General features: G+C 42.2%; 1 protein-coding gene across 1 annotated transcript in view; it reads right to left on the reverse strand.

The window, feature by feature from the left end:
- MEGF11 (multiple EGF like domains 11) overlaps positions 1-17,245 on the reverse strand; it is a 245,309-nt gene that overhangs the window by 43,933 nt on the left and 184,131 nt on the right. The window contains exons 13-15 of the mRNA XM_026040556.1: positions 2,031-2,151; positions 512-675; positions 6-108 (exon numbers count right to left, since the gene is read on the reverse strand). Coding sequence (XP_025896341.1) covers positions 6-108; positions 512-675; positions 2,031-2,151 — 388 coding nt within the window. The remainder of the gene's footprint in view (positions 1-5; positions 109-511; positions 676-2,030; positions 2,152-17,245) is intronic.

Below are 17,245 nucleotides of genomic sequence, written 5' to 3' on the forward strand. Positions count from 1 at the left end.
TTTACCTGTCCATCCAGCAAGACAGCAGCAGTAACCGGTGACAGGATCACATCCATCTGCGTGGCTACAGTCACAACGTTCACTGCAATTAAGACCATATGTTCCGTCCTTCCAAAAACATAAACAAAAAACTCTCAGTAATCAGATTTTTATTCTAAAATGGGCCAAATCATCTATCATGTCCATTTTAATGCTGAGTCGCATTTTTTAAATTAGCATACAGTGAAGACAGAAACAACTCAGTGCCTAACATTTCTATATTGAACCAAATAACGCATTGCTTTAACAAATGATGTTGAAAAAAATGCAGATAACACTGCAATAGCTCTGATAAAGTATAGTACAAAACATAATCCATCTCCTTGACTGCTAGAACCTCAATCTGTTTTTTACACATGATTTCCCTCAGAAAGCCACAAACAAAATATGATACTGACCTACGGTGTGTTTAAAAGAGCTGTGTGGACCAGGTGGGGCTTAAGGGTGTGCAGGACTGGCCAGCCACACTTACCGGACACGGCTGGTCACAGTAGTCTCCTTGCCACCCCGGGGAGCAGAGGCAAAAGCCATCGACTGGCCTGCAGGCTGCTCCGTTGCTGCAGTAACATGTCTGGTTACAGTTAAGACCCCAGCTTCCGCTGGAGCATGGAATGGAGCAATCAATTCCTTGCCACCCTGAAGAAACATATAAGAAACAGTGTTGGGAACATTTTCTCATCAAAAACAGTTACCACCCCACGGGCTCTTTGCCAGCTTAAGATGCCCGTTGCTTTTCCTTTGAGGCAGGAGGCGAGAGCGCAGCGACACTGGGCAGGCTGCAGAGTTGCCGTGCGGCGAGAACACAAGAAACTCCCTGCATGACGCTGCTGGTTTCTTGCCTCGCATATTTGTAGGAATGCTCTTTAATCTAAAGAAGCTATTGCACCTAAAAAAAGGACCCACACCATCATTTCCAACTGTTAAGGCTCAGATTTTAACCACCAGTCGCACTACGGCTTTCACTGCACTGCAGCTGCGTGCAATGGCATTGAGCAGTAACTCATGGTTTATGCACCCTCATTAAAGGGAGTTATACAGTGATTCATTAATTCATGTTTGAAATGCCAGGTTTTATTGTTATTTGCCTCACTGCTATTTTAGGGCTTATGAATGCCACATGGGCATAGCTTGTGTTGAGGCTTTGCAGGCATGATGCCACTATACAGGGAGCATAGGAAACACTGGATGGTGCAGAGGTATGAGGTTATTCAAGCGACTCTCAATCCATGGTTTACATTCACTGCCAAATACATAAGGGAAGTATGGAAATATCTATGGGCAGAGGTTAGTCCTGCAATTGGCCCTGCAGCACTTGAGGAAGGCAAGTGGGGATGGCAGCAGGGAGCCCAGATCATCAGGCAAGCTCACAGTGCAAATCTGAAGGCAATCCCCAGTCAGGATCAGGTCTGCTGAGTGCTCTGAGTGCTCAGACACAGCCCTTCAATTGCCATGCAGGTCTGTGATGCTGAGTCAGGTCTGAGGTGAAGGCACAAATCAGTCTCTGGGTTTGGATCTATGTGGTCCATAGATCCACATGGATCTATGTGGTCTATGTGGCTGTGGTGGAGATGGAGACCAGCCCTCTCAGAACACAGCCCAGGGTTGTGCTGAAATAGGGACCCAGGCTGAGCTGAAATGGGCACCTGGACAGGGTGGATCAAGGCCCCAGGCGGAGCTGGTCAGGGCCATTAAGATGTATTAGTACCCTCAGGGCAGGGCTAGAGGAAGGGCAGGTAAGAGGCTGCTTTATCTCCCTTATTCCCTTGTGTTACTCCAGGTATGAGGCAGTAACACTTTGTCCTCCGCTGAGGGCAGAGATAAAGTCCACTGTCAAACTCCTACTGAGTTCTGATGCTTGGGCAGGCTGTAGAATTGCCAGCAGACACAAAGAAATAGTGAAGTTACTGACTGCACTTCTCCACAGCTTATGTGGCAGAGGACATTTATGCTAGATATCGTGTAGATGACTTCTAAATCCGAATTTTGTTTACCTTCCTTACAAATGCATAGGCCATCCACATGGGAACATTCACCATCATTTTTGCAATCACAAACAGATGAGCAATTGGTACCGTAGGTTCCTGCCATGCACATAATGGAGCAGTCATCTCCCTGCAAACCAGAAAAGCCAGAGTCAGCTAAAGAAATCTGAATTGCAGGAAATTCCCATCCCTGCACAGGGAGGCTTTCTATTTCAAAGCAGCAAACAGAGCATTATAAGTTGATTGCTGAGTCTTCGACACTTGAACAGCCACCACTGCTTGCCATGATTACGATGCAATTAGTGCTTTGATTGACTTGGAGGAAAGGGACAAGTCTCTGGCATTCATTCAGCAGGAGGTGTGTGAGTTACAAAAACAAACCTCCTAGAACAGATGTTAGATCATTAAGCAAAACATCACTTATGAAACACTAATCACAAAATATACAGTCTGAAACTGTGCAACGATTGCTTTGCATTTTCCTGAAAATATATTCTAAGAATAGGGTGGTTAAAAGGCAAACGGAGGGCTTGCATGCTCATCCTCTGCATAGTAGTCGAGTGGAAAGCTACACAGCAGGGGCATTAGACCTTCTGGACGCCACGCTCACATAGCTGGTACCTCCATTTGTTTCCAGTCAATTTGCATGAGATGTGGCTTGCGGAGGAAGGCTGAGCGAGTAGGGATGTGTATGAGAGGAGAGGCTGCGCACGGAGCAAACCGGAGAGCCCCGGGCTGATTCCTGCCCGGGGTGCAGGGGAAGCAAGGGAAGGGAACGGCAAGGGAGTGAAAAGAGTGAATCAATCCCTCTAATCCTGTAGTCCCATCATCTAATCAACTTAAACATATATACACATACAAGATATTTTTGCTCCATTTTCCTCTAGACATAGGCTTGACTTCCACATCACAACCTAGCTGCTGGAATTTACCTCTTCAGTGAATTAAACTGCAATAATTTTGATCTGTATCACAGAAAGCTATCCTGCTCTGAAGCCAAACAGTTTTGCATTACACAGAGTGACCTATATTGTAACTCAACAGAAAAGATACTGGTCAGAAAGGATACATATTTCCAGGTGAGAGGCTTCACTGTTCAACAGGACCAGTGAGATATCAGGAGATAAATGTACAAAATACCCCTTTCCCTGTGTCACACAACAACCTCCCAACTCCAGGAGCCTGTTTATCACAGCATCCTACACGGAGACAGTAAAAGGGAACCCAGGCTGATTTCTGGGTACCACAGATCCCTACTTGGTTGTTGTAGCCAGTCAGCTTAGTACTAACATATCTTCTGCTTTAGACTAAAAAATTCATTTTAAAGGCAGAGCAAAACAAACAGTACAAGTATGTACTGCTCAGCAGTAAATGCACCAAGCACTGATCTTGGAGCAAAAGCAGCATTTTGCAAAGGATGCTGCCTTTGACCTTGGCAGAGTAAAACAAGCTCCCCTGAAAAGGCCTGGCCATGAAAGGTGCTGCCTTGACAGCCACAAAACCCCAAAGCTCCTGCCCTCCCCAGCACAATCCTGATCAACCCACCACCTTTCTCCTGGGCCTGGCAATTAGGCAGCCAATTAGTGCCACTTAGGAAGCTGCTTCTTGAGTGGATGAAACTCCCAACTCCCTTTATGTACAACACAGAGCGGCTGGTGCTGCTACTGATTTCTATGACAATTGACCTCACCTGGGCTTGAACTCGTGATCTGGTAGGATAATAAAATGCCTTTGAAAAGGAGAGAAAAGCAAGAGTGATGTGGAGTGAAAATATTCCTGTGGAGGCTGTAATAACTTAAACAGAGTATGGGTCTTGGATGGAGAGAGAACATGGACGCAGGGGACATCTCCCTGGCCACATGCATGGCAGCCTGGGGCAAATTCACGTGTTTTCGGGAGGCTTTTATCCGCCTGCACAGAGGGCAGTAAGACACAACTGAAGCTCTTTAAGCACCAAGTGAAAAGGTGCTGGTGTCCTTGAGCTAACGGCCAAGATGTTCAAAAGACACCAACTTTAATGCACTCTGCTTTACGGACTAGCAGAACTGGTCATTCTGGCCCTGCACCTTTTATGAACTTCTTTTGCAAACAAACCTCAACAGAAAAACTTACTGCCTTAATGAGATTTCTACCCTGGCTTTGACGAAGTGAGACCTTCGCAACTCTCTGAGTGACAACTGCCAGATAGACTTAATTCCTTAATTACACAACAGGAAAATGCACTTGAACTATCGCACCAGCTCTAAGATATTATTAATTATGAATGCACACTGCATTATTAACATTTTGAACTTGATTTGGAAGAATGACCTAGGAAATTAAATGCATGCAGGTATCGCTACAGATATGTAAATTCCACCTCCCTCTCACCACCTGCCCGGCTCGATAATGCTGCCGGATACTCCTATCCAGTTGTTAATGAGTTATACTTTCTAATAAACTGATTTCAAATGTTATGTATTGAGTTTTTGCTCTCGCAATATGGTACTTTATATTTCTATCCTATTTAGTAAAATTAATCAGCAGCTGTGCTCCTTATGTTGATTATTCTTTCTTCTACTAAGTTCAGGAGGCTAATGAGTGTACTGAAAAACCTGGATGTGGTATACATGATGGGAAGCAGTAGCTAATTCAATCAAACATATACCCCTGAAAATGTTAAAGCTATATTAAGAAATCTAGCTATAAATAATCTGATATTTTACATTTTTCTCTTCCAAGTCAGAATGATCCATATGGACATCACAAACTTTCTGAAGTGCTTCATTTTCTTCATCATTTTCTGCAAGAAGGCCCAATTTATCACAGTATCTCCCTGATGGCTATCTAATATATTATCTCTTGATTTGAAGGGTCACATGTGACTTTCACCTCCTCACTGGAAAAACTTGCCTTATTGCACAGTGGATCAGGGCCAGTCCCAGCAAATGCTCCTCTCCTCGTGCAAAGCAGTGTGTTACAGTCCTCTTTCCTTCTTATTACATCTTCCTGCCTCCAAATGTGGGAGATGGCTCCTCACTACAACCAGAGACAGGGTATCCTGTATCTCCCAGCAGCTGCTCAGAAGCTAACTGGAGACAGCCCTTTCTCTTGGTTGCAATCCAGGTCTGACAGGAGCATCACAACACAGCCAAGGACACAGGTGGGCTTTGGTGAGGGGTTTAAATCAAAATGAATGATGACAATAGCGCAATCAACACCATCCATATGACTTTTCATACCTCTAAAGTACCTCAAAAATACTTACTAAGTCTTGCTGAAACTAAATGATAGACTCCTGGACGAGGAGAGGTTTGGGCATACCGCTCTCTTATTGTTAATTCTCCCCTATGTATTGAGGGTTAGGTCCGAGGAACCAAACGCCATTAATAACTCAAGCTGCCAGCTCACATCCATCAGCATCAAATATTAATAGACTCGGGAGGGCCAGAGCATACATCTCTCCGGATGGCAGTCAATAACACGTCTTGTTTCCATCCATGGTGAGGTGAGGATTTTCTTACTCAAAAATTATTATTGTACAATATAAGTAGAGCTTAAAGACACACTGCAGCCTTAGGTATTCAGTGTGATAACAAGCTCTGGACACTTCAGAGATTATTTTCCTTGAATTCATATTGCACTAACAGTAGGTCTTAGATCGCCTGTTTCTGTTGAAGACACTTTCCTGCTGTAAACAGGGGCCAACTCCTTTTAACACCTCTGTCCAGAGTTCAATACGTGTTTACTTCTGTACATTTTCATCAGGCCTCTACATCCCTAAAATACATTTACAAGGGAAAAAAAGTGGTATCCAAAAGGAGTTAACATTTTAGCAACAGCCAAAGTCTGCAGCTCTCACTGGTCTCCCTTGAATTTTGACTATTTAAGACATATGAAATTAAGAAGTTCAGAAGTAGCCGCTATTTACAGGAATAAATCTGCTTTGGAGGGTTGAAAGCTGGTTCCACTGAAGTCCGTGGCAACACAGAAAATCAGTTTTTCCAGATCTATGCAGTGCACCAGGCTAAAAGGGCTGTTACTGAAGCCGACCTTAAGTTTGCACGACAAAGACCCGTGTGACAGGTTCATGTGCATGTGCGTAGGGTTTTGTCTGAAAATCCTCAACTCGTGCAGACTGGGCAGAGAGAAGCAGACAACATTTCAAGGCAACATATTTGAATCTGTAGTGAACTGTGATGTGACTCCAACTAACGTGAGCATTCTAATACAGAATCTGGATTCCCCTCACTCCCTTTCTTTGCCTTATTTTTGTGCCAGATGAATTAATGTGCAACACCTGTCAACAGCAAGGAGACAGTTTAAAGCTTGGGCTTCGCAGTGCTCACAATGCAGGCATTAAACAGATAAAATATCCTGGTATAGTGCCATATGTATGTAGTGATAAACAGATCAGAAAGACAAAATACGGGTGCTGCTTGTAGCTGATGTCTGTATGTCCAGATAAGCTGCTCAGTATGGATTTAGTACATAAAAGTACATATTTATATGTACACACATAACGTGGCACACCAGTGTACTGGTACACAGTGTCTGTGCACTGATGCAGATCACAGATACAGTTCTGTATATTTACTTACTTAATTGTGACATTTACAATTAACCCAAAGTGATTCTCCACTAGCATTCCCTCAAGGTAAACATATGGTATCCAGCAACACAAACTGGCAGAACAAACTGATTTCCCTAATGGTATTCCAATGGAAATTAATGTGCTCTTTGTAGGCATATTAGCAATGATACCAAACTTTGAACTTTTCTCGGTGTTTTCCCTCACCCCAGACTCAAGCAGTTTGTTCATGACCTTATTGTACATCATCTTTACTTTTCCGGATGTAATGATGTCCTCTGGCACAATTCCTTTCCCCTCTGGGTGCTGCTAATTACTCCCTGCAGATGCTGTTACTGGTGCTAATGCAGGAGAAAGGTTAGGGAGGACCTTGTACCTCACAGGAACCAGGCGTTTAGTTTGTAGGTAATCACAGCTACTAAAAACTTACACCTTTTCCTTTTCTCTTTTTGAAAAATTATACAACGCAGCTGTGGAGGAGATTAAAATACACCTAGAACAGCATCAGTCCCAAGTAAAACCACTTAAGACCTTTTCAATCTGTTTCCCATCCCCTTATTTTTCATGGGAGAAGACAGGGTAAGGAGTCGAAAAGAGTCTTATTATATTTGGACAGTGACTTAAGAGCTCCTGGTTCGCCCAAAGGCAGAGCTGTTGACAGCCCTGAAAAGTCTTTCCTAAATTCACAAAGTTTCCTAGAAGCATTGCCAAGACTTTAGCCTAGTCTGCACTTCAGTGGCATCCCAGTCTAGATACCATATAGATATAGGTATAGGTATAACTATAGATATAGATACAGATAGCTGCACAGATACATAGTCTAGACACCATAGACACTGGAAACTTTGGACCATGAAGACCAAACTTGCCACCTTTGGGAATGGGAAGACCTTATTGCTTTTCCTCTTACAACAATTTACAAACATTTACAATGCCAGCATTTTATTTCTCCTCTGAATTTGTACTTACATGCTAATTCATACAGTAAATATCACAGCAAATGCCAAGTTCAAAATTAGACATCCTGACAAAAAATCCTTAAATTTGCTATATGATCAATAGCAATCAGGAAGACACACAGAGGTAAAAGGAAAATTCGAGCCTTGGAAGACCTCTCTGGTCTTCAGATGGGGATTTGCTCAGAGGAAGGGACATGTGAAGTCAACCAGACACTCCTGGTCCCCTCCTTGGAGCCCTTGGGCTGGGCATGGGGGTGTCTCCTGCAGGCAGATGCTCCAACCACCCACGTGCGGCCAAGGGCTCCAGTCTGACCAAACCACTTGTGAGTGGGAGCACGAGCCTGTAACAAGGGCAGCAGGTCCCGCCTTTGTGGGCTTTTTGCCTCCGTGTAATCAAGTGAAAACAAACAGAAATAAAACTTTCTGTAAAAAGTCATATTTTGCATATTAAACACCAAGCCGGAGTTGGCTTTCCCTGACAGTGGGCACTGTAATCCCCCTCGCCACGGCAGCAGTTCTCTAGTTTACCTTGCAAATGAGCCCGATATCAGTCATCTGCAACTAAAAAAATCTTTTCTGGTATTCAAGTCACCTAAATACGTGTATTAAACAAAAGGAAAAGAATTCAATAAAGAGCAGGCAAGACCCACAGTTGTTGTAAATCAGAGTAACACTGTTGCTGGCAAAAATATCTAAACTAACTTTACAGCACTGGAGTATTGGGCTGGTTTAGTGTTTAGGTCTTAACTGCAGAGCACTTTAGTACCAGTGAGGCAATGAATACAGCCTCATATAATTAAATATATTCACAAGGATAGTAGTGTGGAGAGTAAAAGAGATGATCATCAACCCCTGAACAAGTTTTTTTTTTTTTTTATGCAGTCAGCACTTTTTGCCCAATAAAATATCACAAAACACATTTATCCATAAGGGAACTCTCCAAAAAGAGAGGAGAGGATTTAGACAGGGTAGAACAGCTGCTCCAGCACTTGCTCAGGACATTTCCTCTGCTGAGGTGGTGCCTTGGACCTGCCTCCTTGGTTAAATCAGGCTCTCATGGGGTACCACATACCCAGACAGGGCCCCCAAATCGCTGGGGAAGGCCAGTGTTTGGTGAAACCAGACTTTATACAGAGCTTGGCCTGGCCCTAGCAGTGGGTTATGTGAAGGAAGACACTAGAACAAACTCCTCATTCTGCTCACATTAGAGCTGAGGAAGCTGTGGCTGCAGTAGAGATCTGGGATGGAAATGAGAACATCTCTAATACATGGGCTTAGATTTAATTAATGGGAAAAATACATTACCAAGGCGGGTCAGTCACGTCTATATTAAGAGGAAATACAAATTTATATTCCTGGGCTTGCTGGATGACCAATACCTGGTTTAGATAAATCTTAACCAAGATCCAGTTAAAGCATTTTTTGTCTAGAATAGGCCAACTTTAGCTTTATTCCGGTGTGGCGTGGCAGAGAGGCTCAGAATACTTTAAACATAATTCTGGAAAAGTTATAGAGAGTCAAACATCTGCAGAGCTCATTGCTATTTCTCTAATCATTTTTGACCAGCTCCTTTCTAAAATGCTCCAAAAGGAGCATGGTCCCCCTTGCCTGGGAACTGGGAGATGGCTCTGGCCCTGTCCCCTTGGCCTGTGTGAGGACAGCAGGACACAGTGCAAGGGCAGCCTCACAGCGCCGCTGCAGCCTCCTGACCTCTCAGCACTAGGAAATCTGGGCTCTGGCTGGCAAGTCTGGGCAGTTCTGCAAAAAGGAGGGCACTAAGAACAGGAATAACAGGTGTTATTTGTGCTTTCGGCCTTTAGGACATCCAGTGGCAAGATCTGCAGTATAATTATATACACAAAGGAGAAAAATTACCCTTATTTGCTTGCTTCAAATCCACTGCCTGATTTTTAATTGGGTGACCTCTTACATGGTGGGAAATAGCAAACACACCTTCCCCTTCCCCTTCTGTCCTGAGAAGGGATCTCTTGGAGATCTCTCATATCTACCCTCGGCCATCCCTTTTCCACACAAAAGCACTTCAGGCTGTTGTTCTTCTTTTATGGGAGCCATTTCACAATTTAATTATGCATTGGGTGAAAATCACTATCTTTGCTTTTAAACCTGCTGTGCAGTCATTTAATTGGGTGCCCCTTGTTCCCGTGTTATTAGAAATAGTAAATAAGCATTCCCTGTTCGGTTCTCCACACCATCCACGGCTCCATAGATCTCTATCATATTCCTCCTCAGCCATCTGTTTTCCGAGCTGGAGTCCTAGTTTATTAAGTCACTGTTTGTATAGAAACTATTCCCTATAAGAGATCATCTTTGTCATCACTCCCTACTTCCATTATATCCTTTGTAAACAGCAACAAGCCAAACTGCATGCAGCAATTTAAGATTTAGATATATTATGGATTTATACAATAGCACAACTATTTTTTTTTCTATTTTGTTCTCTGCTTCTGTTTTCTTCTGACTATTCTAGTTGGTACTTTGGGCTGGTTTGTTTTTTGCCTGGTGCCAAGTGGAGTTTTTTAGAAAACTATCCACTGTGGTAGCTGATCTCATTGTCTGAATGGCAGGAATTAAATCAGAGCTCACCTTTTGTGTATTTGTTTAGTGTTATTTTTTCGCTTGCCTATTTACATTTCTGAGCACTGAATTTCACCTTACCTAACTATTCAGGAAAATATGAAACCTTTACTCCAAACTTGCCATTAACTTCAAATTTTAAAAGAAATCTCACTTCATTTGCAAGCTTCCTTTTAGAAATCTTCTACAGCAGTACTATACATTTAATAATAATATAATAATACAAATCATTATCCAAGTTAGCTGAATCAGGAGGCCACAAGGTTTCCTATGCTGATACGTGGCTTTGGGCTAACGCTGCTGCTGACCCTGGCTCTGAGCTGCCCAACGGGGGCAACATCCACATGCGAAAGAATCCAGGCAAAAGACAAACTGCCTAGATAGGTGGAAAAGGTATTTTATGGCATGAACTGAATGTTAATCAATAACATTAAATAACATTCAATGTCAGCTCAGAGCAAAGGTGTATCCCTTCTGAAAAACTGGTGTATATAACCTGGCAATCATACATAGGCAGATGAACGCGTGTTCCCTCAAAAAAACCCGGACAGATTTCTTAAAAATGTCCCCCTAAAACAAAAGAGTCCAAGATCTAGTAAAAATTCTGTCTCTCACTGGTATAAAAAATATATGAGGATTTTGCATTTACACATTCCTGACTGTAAAGGATAAAACTTAGTCTTTTGACAGTACAGTTAGATAGAAAATTAAATGAAAAACTAATTGTGTTTTAAATCCTATACTAAAGTTGTTTTATTAAAGTCAATTTGTAATTTAAGCTTTCAGGGAAATCACCTACCAATGTTTTTTATGCAAAGAACTTTTCATAGATACACAAACAGTCTGGATAAAAATATACATTTAGAAGCTTAGCAGATGAGAAGAGACACTGCTATTGGCAAGCTGTTGATTCCTCTGCAAAATTCAGATCAAATAAGTCACTCTGAACAGGATATTGAGCTCCACTGATACCAAGTGAGGCTACAGAAATGGAAATGCAATTTGACATAGCCATATTGCCAATTAAGGATAAAATACTGGAAATATGTCAACTAGCAAAAAAGACAGAGGCGTTCAGGGTACCTATATTAAGCTGGTTCCTTTGGACCCACTTATGAAAAGTTTGGAGTTATTCAGGTAAATAAAACTGCAGCGGAGCCCAGAAGTAAAAGCAAATATAAGGAGAAAGGGAAGGAGACTTGGGACTTGCTCGAAGTTCTTATCAAATTACAGACACCGTGTGTAGCTGAATAAGTTCTCATTAGGAGAGGCCGCCACCGAGACAAATTCCACTCTTGTGGATTGAGGACTATCCTACTGGAGCCAGCAGCTGTGTTCGGGCAGAGCTGGGCCGACAAAGCAGAAGTTGAGCTGTCACAGACAATTTCTGTAGCTTGTACACTGATACGAGAGACAGCAAGCAAAACGAAATAGCAGCAGTTCGTAAAAAGGTTTGAAAATGCCACTGATTTCAAAGAAAAGAATACGGTTTGCACAACAGAGGGAGACCCAGTGTGTCTTCTGACCTTGCTAAATACTCCAGCACAATAGCTCAGCTATTCGAAAGAAGATCGTTCATTATGTCTCCTGCAGCCAGGCACTGACACGAACACTGTCAGGGTTCAGGAAAACCCAGGCTCCTAAACGCCGCGGCTCCCAGTGCTCCAGCAGGAATGTCTAATTGGTCAAGGGGAGCTCCAGGGGCGCAGAGCCAAGCGCCCAATAGGCAGCAAGCACCTGGTTCATCCACAGCAAAAGCAACAGGGGACCAGCTTAGGCTGAAAGCCGGAGAATACCCAGGTGGTGTCCCCGTAATGATCTTCCCTTTCGGAATCTGAACGTAGGATAGCTTCCCCTGTAAAACAGCAGGGCTGGAAAAAAGCCACTTGTGAGTATTTATTGAAATACTACTTTCAGGCAGCATCCAGCTTTATTGCACTGGTGGTGTTCACTGTTTCCTAGTCTGTGAGCACCAGAGCTGTCTCCTTTTTGGCCTCAGTTTTCCGAAAGGCACCACAATTTAGCAGAAACGCAGCACAATTTGGGTTGAATGCAGGGCTTATGAAGACGCCGATCCCAGAGCTCTGGGTACCTGTGCTGCCTGTCCCCAGAAAACGCCCCAAGGGGACTTTGAAATGGGTCATATGGCCACGCCACCAAGCTTGACCTGAAGCAATGGCTTGTGAAGGGAATATGGTGGCTTATCCTGCCAGCAAATTTGCCAGCCACTGCTGATGGAAATGGGATTTGTGATGTACACACTCATCCACAGGGAGCTGGACTGGGACCAAAGTCATTTCATGCAGGCCGCTGCACAGCCAAGAGAAGATAATTTTCAATCTGTGTGACCTGGTCTGGACCAGACCTAGTAGCCTGGGGACGCAAAACTTTACAGTCCGTTATTAGCCCCAGTGGCCTACCAGAAAAAAAAAAAAAAAAAAAAAAGTGCACTTTACACACCTAAATATATACATTTGTATGCACAGAGAAATGGGCAGGAAAATTCAGAGATCATCAATGAACAGGGATATATAAAGATGGATTTCAAAGATAGTGAATATGCAAAAATCTTGATAGTACAAATTATTCCTGAACCAGCCTATTTATGTGAGAAATGCACCAAAACACAGGGGTTGAGATGTTTTATGTTACTCAACTCGGACTTTCTGGCATGAAGTCCAGCTAACAGAAAATCTTCTCTACAACTAGAAAATAATTCTCTCACTTCAAGCTTCATTTCAAGAAAAAAAAATCCAGTTTGCTGTTAATTAGGAAGCAGAAGTGGATTTTGCAGCCTGCTTTAGATCTTCTACTGGTTCCAAATGTACTTGTGAAAACACTTGTAAGCTTTAAAGGAATTATCAGATGAGATTTCAGACTTAGCTCCATCTCAAAGCCAGCAAGCAAATGCAGGTCCTAAGGACTACGCATTTGTCACAGACCAGGACCAGGCAAGTGGGCTCTAGGACACAAATGTAATTATTAGGGCATAATTATGACCTTATTATTCATCAAGCCTAATTTGTTGCACAATTCATAGCACTCTCATATCTTTATTTTTTTCTTTCCTAGAAGATTTTAATGCAATTTCCCATATCCTACTGTTTTTGTATCCAAGCACTGTTTTTTCTTCTTACACTACTTCTCGTGTTGTTGGTGACCTGCAGACTGCTATGGCTCTTTTATTTCCAGGCCAGCAGAATTGTAGTCACTATTGAAGGATATTCCCAAACATCTTATAATGAGGTCTACAAAGACCGTTTGAATAATTGAGGAGGAACAAAGTAAAAAAACATTAAAGAGGAGACAGTTAAAGGCTGGGAGCACAGGAATCGGTCTTCTCTGTGTCATTACCTAATAGACAGTCTTTGATGAGTCAAAATCCTCTTCTTTTTAAGAAAGGTGGTACATGGTACTTTCAACCTGCTTATGCAGGGAGTTATGTGAGTTTGATGTCTCCAGGTCACTGTGAATTTGGCCATCATTGCAGTCGTCAATAAAATATTAATATTTTGCTGAGTGAGGCAGGAGTCTTAAAAAAAAATCAATAAAACCCCCAAACTGTGCACCTTCCATCTCCTGAATGTTTAGTTGGGTAGGTAAGAGAAGCCCAGATCAGTGCCTTCCCCAGCAAAGCAGAAGTGGAACCACGACAGACAGACAGGGTTACTGCAGTGGTCTAGAAAAACTCAGGAGGCCAATGAGGTAAATTCACGGGAACCAGAGCTTCTTTAGTTCCCCTACCTGTTGAATAACTTGTTTGATTTTTGTTATTAATTAGTGACTCACTCACTGCTCATTAGCACCTACCTCCATCTGCACAGTATGGGTGCCTTTTTCCATATCCATCGCCACTACCACTAGCCATTCCCAACGATTTTGAGATAGTGGATTATGGATACACATAGGAAATCAATAGGAAGAAAATATGTCTCCTTTGTGCATCTAGGCACTGGGTAATTTGTGAAATGGGACTGGGCAAACTATTTTTGTTGCTTGTAAAATTCCAGTTAATTGGACAACCGCTGTGCCCAAAAACCTTCTCCCCTCCTACAGCAAGTGAAATTTATACTGGTGATTGGTAACAAGAACATCTTGATAAAATGGCTGAATTTATTTTATACCTATAAATGAAAAGAGCTCTTAACAAAGGGGGGTAACCGATATGCTCGGTAAATCAAGGATAAAAAGAACACAGGTTCTATTGAAGATTTTTTCCCCTCGTTTTTTCTTTTTAAACCTTTTGATGAGGTGCCCTGTTGCTCTGAGATGAGCTTCCACTGAAGTACTTTTGGAATTATCTCAAAGAGAAATGGATCATTTAAATGAGTTAAAGCCCCCCAAACAGATCCACTATCTTCAATGCTAGGATCATTTCTTTCTATCAAGAATTTTGTGAAGTTTTTAGAGTAAGTCTACTACTGAATATGGGGCTTATAAGACAAGAAGACACATTCACTTTTCCTGCTTCCTTACTGAAGTGTTGAAGGATGATACATGTAGAATAAAGATGAAAGAAAATATGTTAAAGAGAGAGAATCTTCTGATAAATTTGTATTTATCAACCTTGAGTGTTTAGAAAACACCTACAGGCGCCAATTCTTTAAACTCCTCCAGAGCTACCTGGGATTTCTGTCCTTCAGGGAAAATTCAATTGAAGATAAGATAAGGTGCTCCTTTCTATTTACTTTTTTTTTTCTTCTAGACAACAGAGAGAATTTTAAAGGTGTACGACAGGAGAGCAAGCTTCGAATATTTTTTAATACAGAAGGAAAGACTGCTTTTTCTCTCCTGATGTTTTCTTTGGGGAACAAGAGCTATCTTGTGTGCCAAAAAGAAGCTAGTCATGGCTGGAATACTCAACAGACTGTGCCTGTTAGCTTCTATGACCTCTAGATATAAAAGAGAATTAAGGTTCTCCTCACTTCTACAGAAGGGTAAGTTGGTCATTTGATTCACCCGGGCAGGCGTGGGACCACTATATGGTACAGGAAGCTTTATATTCAGGTCCTTTGGCATACTACACAAAATTCTGGATTTATAGACCCAGTTTAAGCCTGATATTTCAGTCCTTAAGTGCACAGATTCATACTGAGCTCAGCAGGAGATATAAACATAAGGACTTACAGAAGGATGTATTTGAGAGGTATCATTTTATCACATTTTTAAAATGCAGTTTTGGTGCAATGGCAACAAAAGATGCAAAAATCTCTAGACACACAGTAGGGGCATGTGTCTTTGGAAGTTTTAGGAAATCCAAGTGGCATTCCAAAAGCTAACAAACTTCTGTTAAGGGGCCATCACTCTTACAGTCTCCATCCTTTCCCAGAGCGCACAGTGCAGGGATGGGCCTGCATGGGACCTACCACTGTAGTCAAGGAACAGGAAAATGTCAAACGAATTCTTTCATTCTGGTGATGAACTGCTAGCTCCACTTGCCAGCACGCAGGGTTCAATAAAAGCAGACAGGTCTTCAGAAAACTGCAGCATAAATAGATGAACTCTTTAAAGTAATATAAGTTCTGTCATCTAGATGTGAAATATAGACCTGAGTGCCCGCCGAAGTAAAAGCTGACCGCACATTCCACAGATAAGTGTTAAAGTTTTCCCATAGCATCTTGGACTGAGAAATATTTTAACTACATATCTCCTTTGCCACACCGGACAGAATGAAAGCATTTGAAACTGAATATATTTTTCAAAGGAAGAAAACAGAGCGTATATAAAGAAACAAAGGTTTATCAGAGAACGTGATTTCCAGACAGTTGCTGTTTTAAAGAAAGTTGCAATTAGCTGTGCAATGGAGAGGGTGAACCCAGCTGCACTTCAATAGCATATATAATGATCTCAGCAGCTAGAAAGCTGATAGGTATGTGCAAGGGGTTGGTTTCAAGATTTCCTTGTGAGACGGAAGGTCAGGATTCCTGCGGTCCCCTGTCATATTTAATTCATATCCTCTGGCCTTCTTTACCACATTTATTGAATTACAGAAATAAAATTCAATGGTCCAAAAACAAAAGAAGAGTGGACTGGGCAAATCCTGATTTCTTTTACATCCCTACTCCGCAGCTGACTTCGGTGGCTTGGAACACGCAACCCAAAGCAGAACTGGGAAGGAGGAGATGACACAAGTTAGAACCACCCCTCTAGGCAACCCCATAATTACATCCAAGCAATTTATGGCAAGGAGTGGCTATTTATGCGTGGGAGTCATGATGCAGCTTCTACCAGTCAAGCATCTCCCTGTACACGTTTTTTACGCCTAATCTTTGCGTACTCCCTGTGTGCGTTTATCAGATTCCTCCTTGCCACAAAGGCGATGGGAGCTGAACAGCTTTTCAGATGTGCTCTTCAGAAAAGCATCACTGGCAATTCAGCAGCACACGGCGACCGAGAGGCAATCCTCAAACATGTTAAAGCTTCAAACTTCAGGGAAGTGCCTATAGGTGCTCTTGCTGTGATGATTCCCTGCAATCATCATAATTAAATGGATACAAGCTCTTTTCCTCCATTCACAAGTGAGATGCAGTAAGGGCTTCCAACAGGCTGGTAATTTGGACTCTGCATTGGAGAAGAATCTCTAGAGATGCTCTGTGGTTTTGTACGCAGATTTTTCTGTGTCCCCTCTGCTATTATCCCATTTTATTGCTTTTTACGTTGCCTCCAAGAACGGGGCTCTTCTGAGAATGACTGAGGATCGCTCAGATTTCTCCAGGCAACTCTACGCACAGCGTTTGCATCAAATTCTGTTGCTTCAGATACCTACACAGCTAAAATGCTGCAATTCCCTAGTGTGAGCCAGTCATACTGAGACCTCATAAAGATAACCTGTACTAGTGCTCAACAGCACTTTTACAACATTTAGATATGTTTTTAGAGGGAGAGATGTGAAAATGGGGTTGTTGAGCCTGACCCAAAATATTCATCAAGAAAAAGAAGACATAAAAGGCTTTGAAATCACATCCAAAACTGCTAGCTCACCAATATTTAGCTTTGGCATTTGAATTTCTGGAAATGTCACAGCTAATAAATAATGTATTATTTTCTGAGCTACAATGTACATTTTTATTTCAAAACTTGAATCTGCTTAACTTCCAAAA

This window comes from Nothoprocta perdicaria, unplaced genomic scaffold (assembly GCF_003342845.1).
Source record: "Nothoprocta perdicaria isolate Ctin4 unplaced genomic scaffold, notPer1 scaffold_26, whole genome shotgun sequence".
NCBI classification, from domain to species: Eukaryota; Metazoa; Chordata; class Aves; order Tinamiformes; family Tinamidae; genus Nothoprocta; species Nothoprocta perdicaria.